The 9,886-nt window shown below is 42.3% G+C and overlaps 1 protein-coding gene across 1 annotated transcript in view; it reads right to left on the reverse strand.

Annotated features, from left to right (window-relative positions):
• Positions 1 to 9,886, reverse strand: part of LOC109022897 (myosin heavy chain, skeletal muscle, adult) — a 117,035-nt gene that overhangs the window by 105,832 nt on the left and 1,317 nt on the right. Inside the window, exons 4-22 of the mRNA XM_033518801.1 lie at positions 9,724 to 9,880; positions 8,068 to 8,095; positions 7,855 to 7,969; positions 7,669 to 7,761; positions 7,478 to 7,541; positions 7,283 to 7,381; positions 7,073 to 7,176; positions 6,835 to 6,973; positions 6,068 to 6,186; positions 5,820 to 5,969; positions 5,096 to 5,266; positions 4,015 to 4,324; positions 3,784 to 3,860; positions 2,814 to 2,901; positions 2,602 to 2,719; positions 2,168 to 2,291; positions 1,407 to 1,543; positions 1,049 to 1,304; positions 27 to 53 (exon numbers count right to left, since the gene is read on the reverse strand). Coding sequence (XP_033374692.1) covers positions 27 to 53; positions 1,049 to 1,304; positions 1,407 to 1,543; positions 2,168 to 2,291; positions 2,602 to 2,719; positions 2,814 to 2,901; positions 3,784 to 3,860; positions 4,015 to 4,324; positions 5,096 to 5,266; positions 5,820 to 5,969; positions 6,068 to 6,186; positions 6,835 to 6,973; positions 7,073 to 7,176; positions 7,283 to 7,381; positions 7,478 to 7,541; positions 7,669 to 7,761; positions 7,855 to 7,969; positions 8,068 to 8,095; positions 9,724 to 9,880 — 2,376 coding nt within the window. The remainder of the gene's footprint in view (positions 1 to 26; positions 54 to 1,048; positions 1,305 to 1,406; positions 1,544 to 2,167; positions 2,292 to 2,601; positions 2,720 to 2,813; positions 2,902 to 3,783; positions 3,861 to 4,014; positions 4,325 to 5,095; positions 5,267 to 5,819; positions 5,970 to 6,067; positions 6,187 to 6,834; positions 6,974 to 7,072; positions 7,177 to 7,282; positions 7,382 to 7,477; positions 7,542 to 7,668; positions 7,762 to 7,854; positions 7,970 to 8,067; positions 8,096 to 9,723; positions 9,881 to 9,886) is intronic.

Here is a 9,886-nt window from a genome sequence, read left to right on the forward strand (position 1 = left end):
GTTTTGATGAGCTGGTCACACCTTTCCTCAGCATCAGCCAAGCTGTCTGCTTCCTGGTGGAGAGACAGAATTGTATGGGTTCTAATATTCTGAATTTTCTGGTTTTTGCCTCTTTTATCTCAGAGTAGGTGGGTTTATAAGTAGCAGCTCAACCTGACCTTCAACTCCAGGAACAGAAGTATCTTGAGTGGTGTCTACTAGTAAACCTATTCATTTGGAATCAATATTTATTCCAAACTTTTTGTGTCTCCTAAATTTGTCTCCCAGGGCACTTTTTTATGAGAATGTCTCATAGTACAAACACTAATGAAGAATAGAACATTCTAATTCAATTTCTATTTTCAGCATGAGCAATGCTTGGAGTATGTTTTTATTCTCATAGAAATTGTATCTACTCACTTTTTCTTCTTAGTTGTCTCAACAAAGCCTTAAAATATTTGTTATTTAGAGCCTTTTCAATTTCTGAGCACTTTTTTTGAGAAAGAAATCTATCACTTTTCTACAGACTGCAAGGCCAATAGACTTCTGGCCTATCAGCTACCTCTGTGGCTTCTTTCCAGGCCACGTCTAGGATCTTCTGTGGTAAATAGCTGATCATTTCATTGGCTGTTAATAAACTCCCTTATCCTATTCGAATTTGAATGGGAAGTATCCATGTTTCTGAAAATAATCAAGGTTTTCTTGTGTAACTCTAAGTAGGAAAAACAGGTCTTTCTCAGGTTTGCCTTTACTGTGTTAGACAACAGCACTGCTTTGAGAGTTGAGATATTTCCCTTCCAGCTTCAAGTTCTCAGCTGTTCACTACACAGTGGCTGGTGCTACATTGCTCTTTCCTCATACAACTTCAATGGTGAGTGCCACGTTGGTCTGCCAGGAATCTCACTATGCCCCTGCCAGTGCTTGTTGACTCAACATTAGAGTGTCTCACAGTGTGTGATTTAGACTGTTTTCTACCACTTGTTAATTCCTGTGAGTCTCTGTGCAGGACAAGACACATTCTGACAGTATATCATACTTTTTCCAGGGAAAAATGAACAGTCATACTCACTGCCTGCACTTGGAGCTGCAGGTCATTTTTCTCCTGCACCAAGGCCACCATTTTCTCCTCCAGCTCCTTCCGCTTTGCCTCAGACTTTGCAAGTTCTTCCTTGGTTTTCTCAAACTCTTCCTTCATGTTGGCCATTTCCTTCTCAGACTCTGCACTCTTCAGCAAGGGCTTGATCTTGAAGAACAGCTTCATCCATGGCCAGTGTTTGACATTCATGAATGAACGAACGTTGTACTGGATGCAGAAGATGGACTCCCTGAAATTAATTTCAAGCAGTTATTACATGGCTTTGGTGTGATTCATTTAACCTTCATCAGTAAAGTACCATGAATATCAACTAAATATGAGAAATATCTACCTCCTCTCCACCATTTTCTTATACTCCACTCTCATCAGGAAGCCCCTGCATCTGGCTTGTGTGCGAGTGATGATTTCTGCCAACTTGTCATCTCTCATCTCTTCCAGGAGTCCCAGCAAGCCAGCTTTGAAGAACACCTTGAGAAAGGGAATGTTGCACCATGTCATTGTGATGTAGGACAGAACAGAAGCACAAAGTCATTCAGATTGCTGAAAGTCTGTAATGGCCATGATCAGTATCACCTTAGGCCGTCTCCCAAATCCTCTGTCTAAGGGCTTAGAACTTCCCATAATCTCAGCCCTAAGCATTCAGTCTTTGTCTGAACTATGTGTCATAAATACTGGTTTCCAGTTCAGCCACAGCCTCAACCACTCCTGTGCCTGGTTATGGACACCAGTGAGCTCTACCATGACCTATTCACTTAATTCCTGGGCTGATGATAGACCAATCTCACTACTATGGGTATGTCCATGAATTAATGAGTAGGGCCTTGCCTTTTTAGCCTACCTATATCTGACCCTGAAAAATCTTGAAAACCAAGGTTTTATGGCTTCAACCATCGTTATTGTAACAAACTTTACTGACTGATGGTGTGGATTCCTGGTTGAATCTGGCTACCATCCTCACTTGCCTTGACTGAGTGCCACTGATAGCAGCCCCTAGTCTGGCAGCTCTGTTATGTAATTGTGCTGTGACTGAGCCCCTGGCAGAGCCCACTCTTACTGCTTTTGACAAACTTTTAACACAGGTCTTGCTTTTACCTTGGTGTGACCAAATTTGTACTGGGTATGGTCAACATCAATGGACCCAAGAAGCTTCTCTGAAGCCTTCTTGTTGTCCATGAACTGTCCCTCTGGGATAGCACTGGCATTAAGTACTCTGTATCTGCAAAAGGAAACAAAACATGAAGAAATCACAATTGTTGAAACCACTACCAGAACTTTTCAGACTGTAGCATTGAACCAGTCTCATGCCTGGAGACAGTTCATCCTCTCAGGACAGAATATGGGAAATGCTTTTCATAGTAATTCTAAGTAAAAAACAATCCTAATCTCAGCACTGCCACATCATCATAAACTGATGGTGAAACATCGATATTAATCAGTACTAATTTAAAATAAAAAGTTCAAAGTATATTGTAATGATCAGGCTCTTCAGCTTGGTCTGAATGGTCAGAGAGATGCAGAGCTCTTACCTCTGTTTGAAGTCAGCATAGAGGACTCTGCTGGGGAACCCTTTCCTGCAAATCCTGATCCCTTCCAGCACGCCGTTACAGCGCAGCTGGTGCAGCACCAGCTCGTGCTCCATGGCACCTGACAAAGATCACCATTAGTGACTTCCCTGCTGTTTGACACTCAGGAGAAGAGCTTCTGCTGCTCCAGCTTTCCTCCTCTTGGCTTGCCTTACCAGGTGTTTTAGTTTCATTTGGGATGATGCACCGTACAAAATGGGGGTGAGTGCTTCTCAAGTTGGCCATCAGCTTGTTCAAATTCTCCTGTGAGATCATGAAATGAAGTTTTCATTATTAAGTGTAAGCATTGGAATCTTAACAGTGGAAGTATCAAATTGGTGTTTCAAGATGCATATCATTCTTCTCTAAAACAACTTGCAGAACTCCCAAAAGGAAAATTGGAAGCTGAAGGCTCCCAAAATTTGGTTTGGAAATTCTTTTATAGAATAATGGTTAGTGTTACATTTCCTTGACCTCCTCATTCAAATACAGGGTTATCATCTCACAGTGTTCCTTTAAGTCGGTAATTCTTGCGGTATACTATTCGGAATCTTAAATACATGACATACTCTTGATTAAGCATGACTAGCATCTGATTTGTCAGCTAAGTAAGTTGTTTCCAAATGGAGGGGATAGGTTTATAGTCCATATAAAATTACCATTTTAATAGTAATTCACTCTCAAACTTTGAGAAATGGAAAACTGAAAATTTAACCTTCCCTCTTTTTCCACATAGAAATCAAGTCGTGGTCTTAAAATGCTGTAATCTTGAGGTAATTTCTTTTGATTGTTATGTTTTATCTATTATTTTTTTTTAAGTTTTACTGTCAGTCAGTACTGAAAATCTGTCTAGAGACATAAAATAGTCTAGGAAATATACCTGAATGCAGCAGAGAGGATTTTAAGGAAGTTGGCTGATAAGTTAGCCACTCCCATCTAAAAAGGTGAACTTAATCCTTCTGATATTTTTGTGGAATATTTAAAAAAGAACATGGAATTATAAAAAGAATATTCTGTAAGTTCCAAGGATGGAAAGGGAAGGATTTTAAAAGATAGCAAGAGTTATATCCAAAAGGGAAATGGACCTATCCGATTCAGAATGAAAATGCTTTCCATCTTCAAAGAGATAATGAATACTCTAATTACCCTGAAAAGAGCTGAGACAGTCTGGAAAGAAGAACCCTTCTTCTTGCCTCCCTTCTTGCCACCACCACCACCAGCATCTGAAAATAAAATTAAAGAAAAAAAGTTTAATAATATGGACAATATATATTGGTTACTACAGAATGCAAAGCCACTTTATATTTCTAGTCTTTGCTGCTTTAAGTCTGAGAAAAGTTTGTCCCACATTAAAAATACAATTTTCATAAAACTGACCAGCATCGGCTCCACCATAAGAAGCAAAAAGTAAAGCCAGGGTCTTCACAGATGATTTCTGGTACAGCCCAATGACAGTTTCATTCAGAGGGTCCTTGTTCTTCTCCAGCCAGCCAGAGATGTTGTAGTCCACTGTGCCAGCGTAGTGCACCAGGGAGAAGTGGGCTTCAGCCTTGCCTTTGCCAGGCTTGGGCTTCTGGAAGTTGTTGGACTTGCCCAGATGCTGGTCATAGAGCTTGTTCTTGAAAGAGGTGTCAGTTGCCTTGGGAAACATGCACTCCTCTTCCAGGATGGAGAAAATACCCATGGGCTGAGAGAAATCACAAGTAACAAGGAAAGATTAGAATGGAAATGTTCAATATCAATTTGGATGGGGCATTCACCTGCCTGGTCTAGAGGAAGGAGTCCTCCCACCATGGTCAGGGATTGGAACAAAATGTTCTTTATGGTCCCTTCCCACCCAAACCCTTCTGTCATTCTATGACACTGACAAGAAGCCTGTGCTATGAACATCAAAGGCTGGTTGTGCTGTTGGCAGCACCTCAGCCTGGGTGAAAGCCTAGGTTCACCAGGAGCTGTTCCCAATCAAGGAGTTTATTTCTGCTGTCCCTTGCCTCCCTGCAGCCTACCTTCATGGAACTGGTAGGAAGGACTGTCCAGTTCACATGAGAATTAGTGAAGAACTGGGAGAGCAATAGTAAAGAAAAAAATAAGGGGGAGAACAAGGGGCTCCATAGTTTATGGAGGTCTGGTGATATGAGATTTATTTCTCACTTTTTCTGTAGACTTTGGATTTGAGCCTTTGGAGAAGGAAGAAAAGGAAACTGAATCAGGTTTGGTTTTAGAAGTCTGTTGGTAGAAGTCCAGGCTACTTTTCCATGTTTGAAGACCCAATGATTCAGACTGATCACACACATGTGCATTTCCCCATTTCTCTTCCCCAGGCTAAACTAAAATTCAGTGCAAAATATTTTCCTTAACTGATGCTACGTGTCTGGCTGTGGATTCTTTCTGAGCTGACTGTGCCTCAGAATATTCACAGAATCCCAACAGCCATTTTGTACTTGCATGGGAAAGGTACCTTCTCAATGAGCTCAATGCAGGCAGCCAGGTCCATGCCAAAGTCAATGAACTCCCATTCAATCCCTTCCTTCTTGTACTCCTCCTGCTCCAGCACGAACATGTGGTGGTTGAAGAACTGTTGCAGTTTCTCATTGGTGAAGTTGATGCACAGCTGCTCAAAGCTGTTGAACTGCCCAAAGCAAGGAAAGGTGCACAGGTTTTCAAGGCGTGCCAAAACCCACAGGCATTTCCTACCAGTCTCCTAAGGCTGTTTGAAGTTGAGACACCCGTCCCAACCCTACCGTACCACCATGTGTTTCCTTAGCAGGCCTTCACTGTCCTTGAAGGACGTTTTAATTATTACTTTACAAATCAAGCCAAAAGTTACAATTTTTTTTACTGTGCTACTCAACTGCAAATCTTTGGTGAGCCCAAGAGCTCCATGGTGTCAGCTCTCTGACCTCCTGGACAGTAGAAACTTCCTCAATGTCCCAACCAAGAATTTCTCAGGCCTCAGATCAAGAATCTGGACGTTTCTGTGTTCTGACACACAAGTCCTTGCATCATCACTGCATTCACAGCACAGGAAATGCTGTGTGAACTTCCCCAGACCACTAATTTTACAAGAGCATCCACCCCTTTGGCCCATAGCTCTGTGAGCCTTAGTCCTCTACACGCGTCTGAGTCCTCATGACCCCTCCTTGCTCATCACTTGATTGTGCTGTCAAATCCTTGCTCCTTACATCAAAGATCTCAAAGCCAGCAATGTCCAGGACACCAATGAAGTACTGCCTGGGCTGCTTCGTGTCCAGCTGTTGGTTGATGCGAACAACCATCCACAGGAACATCTTCTCAAACATTGCCTTTGCCAGGGCACCCACTGAATTGTTCACCTAGAGCGGAGGAGACAGGACTGCAGTTACCTCTGAGGGACAAAGAGAAATGCCCACATTGTCCTTCCAGCTGTGTATTTGCAAGTGTCAGATGTTACCTGTGTCACGTTTTGACCTTTGGTCACATATTCATTCCCAACTTTGACTCGGGGGTAACACAAGGCCTTGAGAAATTCAGCTGAGTTCAGGCCCGTTAGGTAGGCAGCCTTGTCAGCCACTAGAGGTGTGGAAAGAGAGAGAAAAGCATTCATTTATGGACAATCTCTAGAATCCAGGTGATGTGAACAACTCTGCTCTTCATGTTCTAGGAATGGAAGAACATTTCTCTCATCTCACACAGAAGGCCTGTGAAGGAATGCAAATTCTGGCCACTACTGATGGTCTTCTCTGAAAGACAGAACATGTATGGTTTGGATAGGAAGAGCTTAAACCTGGAATTTCCCAGAAGAACAGCAACCTGCCTCTAGCAAGACATAAGGCAAGGCACATTCTCTTTCTGTGGGAAGCAGATTTCTGGGTAGCACAGCTTGCAGGAGTTATTTCACCAATAGCACATTTGCCCATCGGGGTGTCCTACTGCATGGAGGTTTTCAAGAGACATATCATTTCAAGAGATATCCTGTGTTGAAATTGAAGTTCCTGCCTTCAGGTAGCATGATTTTGGGGAGGCACCATTGGATAGAATAATGGAACTTCCTATGACTAGGAAAGCACCTCTGCAGTTAGGGGGATCGTGGGCAAATTTAGATTCTCAATGTTTTATTGTGGAGACTCAGGCAATTGCAGTGTGCCTCTGGAAGCTAACATATGGCCTCTGGAGGCAGAGAAGGGCTTGGCACAAACCAGCCCTGGAATCTGCTGGTACCTTCAGTGCCATCAGGCTCTGCCTGCTCCTCTCGTTGTTTCTGCTTGAACTTCAGGTTCCCATAATGCATGACAGCCCCTGTCAGCTTGTAGATGGCTGTTTTCTCATCAGCACTGAAACCCAGGATGTCAATGGCACTCTGCAGTCAAAATAATGTGTTAAAAAATGTGTCCTTAGCAGGTCAGAGATGTCACCCTTGAGGCATGCCCAGGTGGTACCCCGTTGCTGTGTTACTCACATCTGTAGCCATGAGCTCCTCCTGGTCATCAATGCTGGGGACAGTGACCTCCCCTTGACTCACATAGTGGAAATCGTAAGGGTTGGTGGTGATGAGGAGCATGTCTGAAAGCAGGAAGAGACAAGGCATTGGCTGACTTTTGCCAATCAGATGAGAGAGGGAACAGCTCCTCAGTGATCAGCCCCAAAAAGCCATAATGCTGCTTCCTACCAATTAGCTCTGGCTTCTTGTTGGACATGATCTGATAAAAGATGTGGTAGCTCCTTTCCGCCTTGAGCTGGAAAGTGACTCTGGACTTCTCCAGCAGATCTGCCCAGGGAGGTAGAAAGAGTTAGGCACTTGTGGGAATGGACATGGAGATGGGGATTGGGGAAGGGATGGGAGCAGCCCCGGAGAATGTCTTACAAGTTTCAATGTCAGCAGAAGCCAGTTTGCCTGTGGCCCCAAAGTGGATTCTGATGAATTTGCCCTGTTAAGCAAAAGCAGCAGCAGATCAGGCTGGATGTGTTCTGCTGACATGTCCTTTGCATGAAGAACTGCTCAGGCATTGTGTGTTGCCATCAGGGGGAGAGATTTTATGCAAAGTAAGAACTCACAAAGCGAGAGGAGTTGTCGTTCCTCACGGTCTTGGCGTTTCCAAAGGCCTCCAGCAGTGGGTTGGCGCTGATGATTTGATCCTCAAGCGTCCCCTGCTCAGAGATAATGATTGCAGGTTATCCCTTCCAAACATCCTGACAGGAACAGATGAAAGCACTGATCCCACCATTTGTCCACTAACTCACCTGCATTTTGCCTGATGTCTGCTCCTCCTTCTTCTTGTCCCCACTGGCTGCAATTGTTGCAAAGTACTGGATGACACGCTTTGTGTTCACAGTCTTCCCAGCACCGGATTCTCCGCTGCCCAAGCCAAGAGAGAAGCAGAGGGTGCGTGGTCAGGCAGGAGGTCCCCTGGCACCGGGCAGCCCCGCAGGGACCCGCGCAGGGGGTGTACGTACGTGATCAGGATGGACTGGTTCTCCCGATCTGTGAACGAGACAGAAAAGAAGAGATTATTATTGTTGTTGTTGTTGTTGTTGTTATGTGTCATGAATATCATTGATAAATTTGTTCCTGTGACTTTTAGAAGGTGTGCTAGCAGTAGGCATCTATTTCCATTAATAAAACTGCCTACTTTCATTCCTACTTTCTTTTAAATATTCACTGTTCCTAGATTCAGCTGGGAAGCTGATGTCTTGACCCTGAGATGATGAAACATGCACTTCTTTTTCTGGATATTCCATTCATGTCGCACTGTTCATTTTGTTTATGAAAATGATTCCAGGTATGGAATGATCAATTTTGTAGAGTTACTGATTAAATGGTCTATCAGTAAATTGAATTGAACTGGAACATGTGCTTCTCATAAACTTTATTACATCAGAACAACCACTCCTGCTTAGTCAGTAAGCCTCCTAAATAGTTTTTTATGTTTTTGGTCAATTGATTATTGCCTAAAGAAAATTAGAATAACATCATAAATATGTAGTGACCTTTACCAGAGCAGTCTGCCATGCTCTAGAATATACAAATATTGGTACTTCCAAAACTAGATTTGATATTTTGCTGTGCTATAGCTTGAGCTGAGTTTGCTTTCCACAATTTTGCCTGGTTGATTTTATAACCTATGCTCCCATTGTGACTCCTTTGACAAAATCTTTGCACTATAAAAACTGAATAATCTCTATGAAATCTGAAGATTATAAAGCATTAGGGAACTAACTCTTAGTGGAGGAGTCTAGGTTTGTGATCAAAGAGTTTCTGCATGTCTTATGAAGGTGTCAGTAAGAGCAAATATATAACAACTTACATGAATACGACCCTGATAAGACACACTACTCAAACATCAATTTAATATTGCTTGTTTTCATTGTATTTTCTTACAATTAACGTTCTTATTGCTCTGAGTGTTACAGAATTAAATACAGTAATTGGGGACAAAAGAGGGAAGATTTCTTTTAACAAATTAAAATACCTGTTATTATACTGTTATCTGTATTTCTGACCAATCTGCTCTTTACTAAAATGCTGAATATTTAGACAATGCTAGAAAAGTTGTCACTACCCTTCTTTGGTATTTCTTTCCGTTATATTAATGAATGGAAAAGTAGAATTTTTTTTCTGAGATGGAGGAAGGAAGTTATCAATTTTCCCATCAGGTTTCACTGCAATTTCTGACTGAGACTGCTTCCAGAGTTTTTGAAAACCTACAATAGGAAGCATTGGCTCCAACATTGAATGTGCTTTCCTTTTACAGTGCTATTTACAGAAATTCATCCTAGTGATTTTCAGTTCTGCATAGCAAATCATTCAAAGAAAAATCCTTTCATCTGAGAAAAAGCAGAACTTGAAAATTCCAATTTCTTTAATGGAAAATCTGACAATATATTCAGTGTTAAATCCTATCATCCCAAATACACTGGACATAAAATTTTAGCACTGATTTCTATAAACTTCATCTAAATGATGATGTTCAGTAAAAAATCTATTTACAGTGATGACAGAACAACAACCTTTACAGCACCATTAAATTGAACTATTGTGCAGTAAAAAGAATTTTATTCTCTTTTCTGAATATTCACAGCCAAGTGATTTAAAGAAACCAAGTAACTCACCAGTCAGCATGAACTGATAGGCGTTGTCAGAGATGGAGAAGATGTGTGGAGGGGCCTCCTGGCGCTTCTTGCCTCGGTAGGCCAACACCACCTCGGGGTTGTACACCGGCAGCCACTTGTAGGGGTTGACAGTGACGCAGAAGAGACCCGAGTAGGTCTGTGA

The sequence above is a fragment of the Parus major genome, chromosome 18, assembly GCF_001522545.3.
Source record: "Parus major isolate Abel chromosome 18, Parus_major1.1, whole genome shotgun sequence".
NCBI lineage: Eukaryota > Metazoa > Chordata > Aves > Passeriformes > Paridae > Parus > Parus major.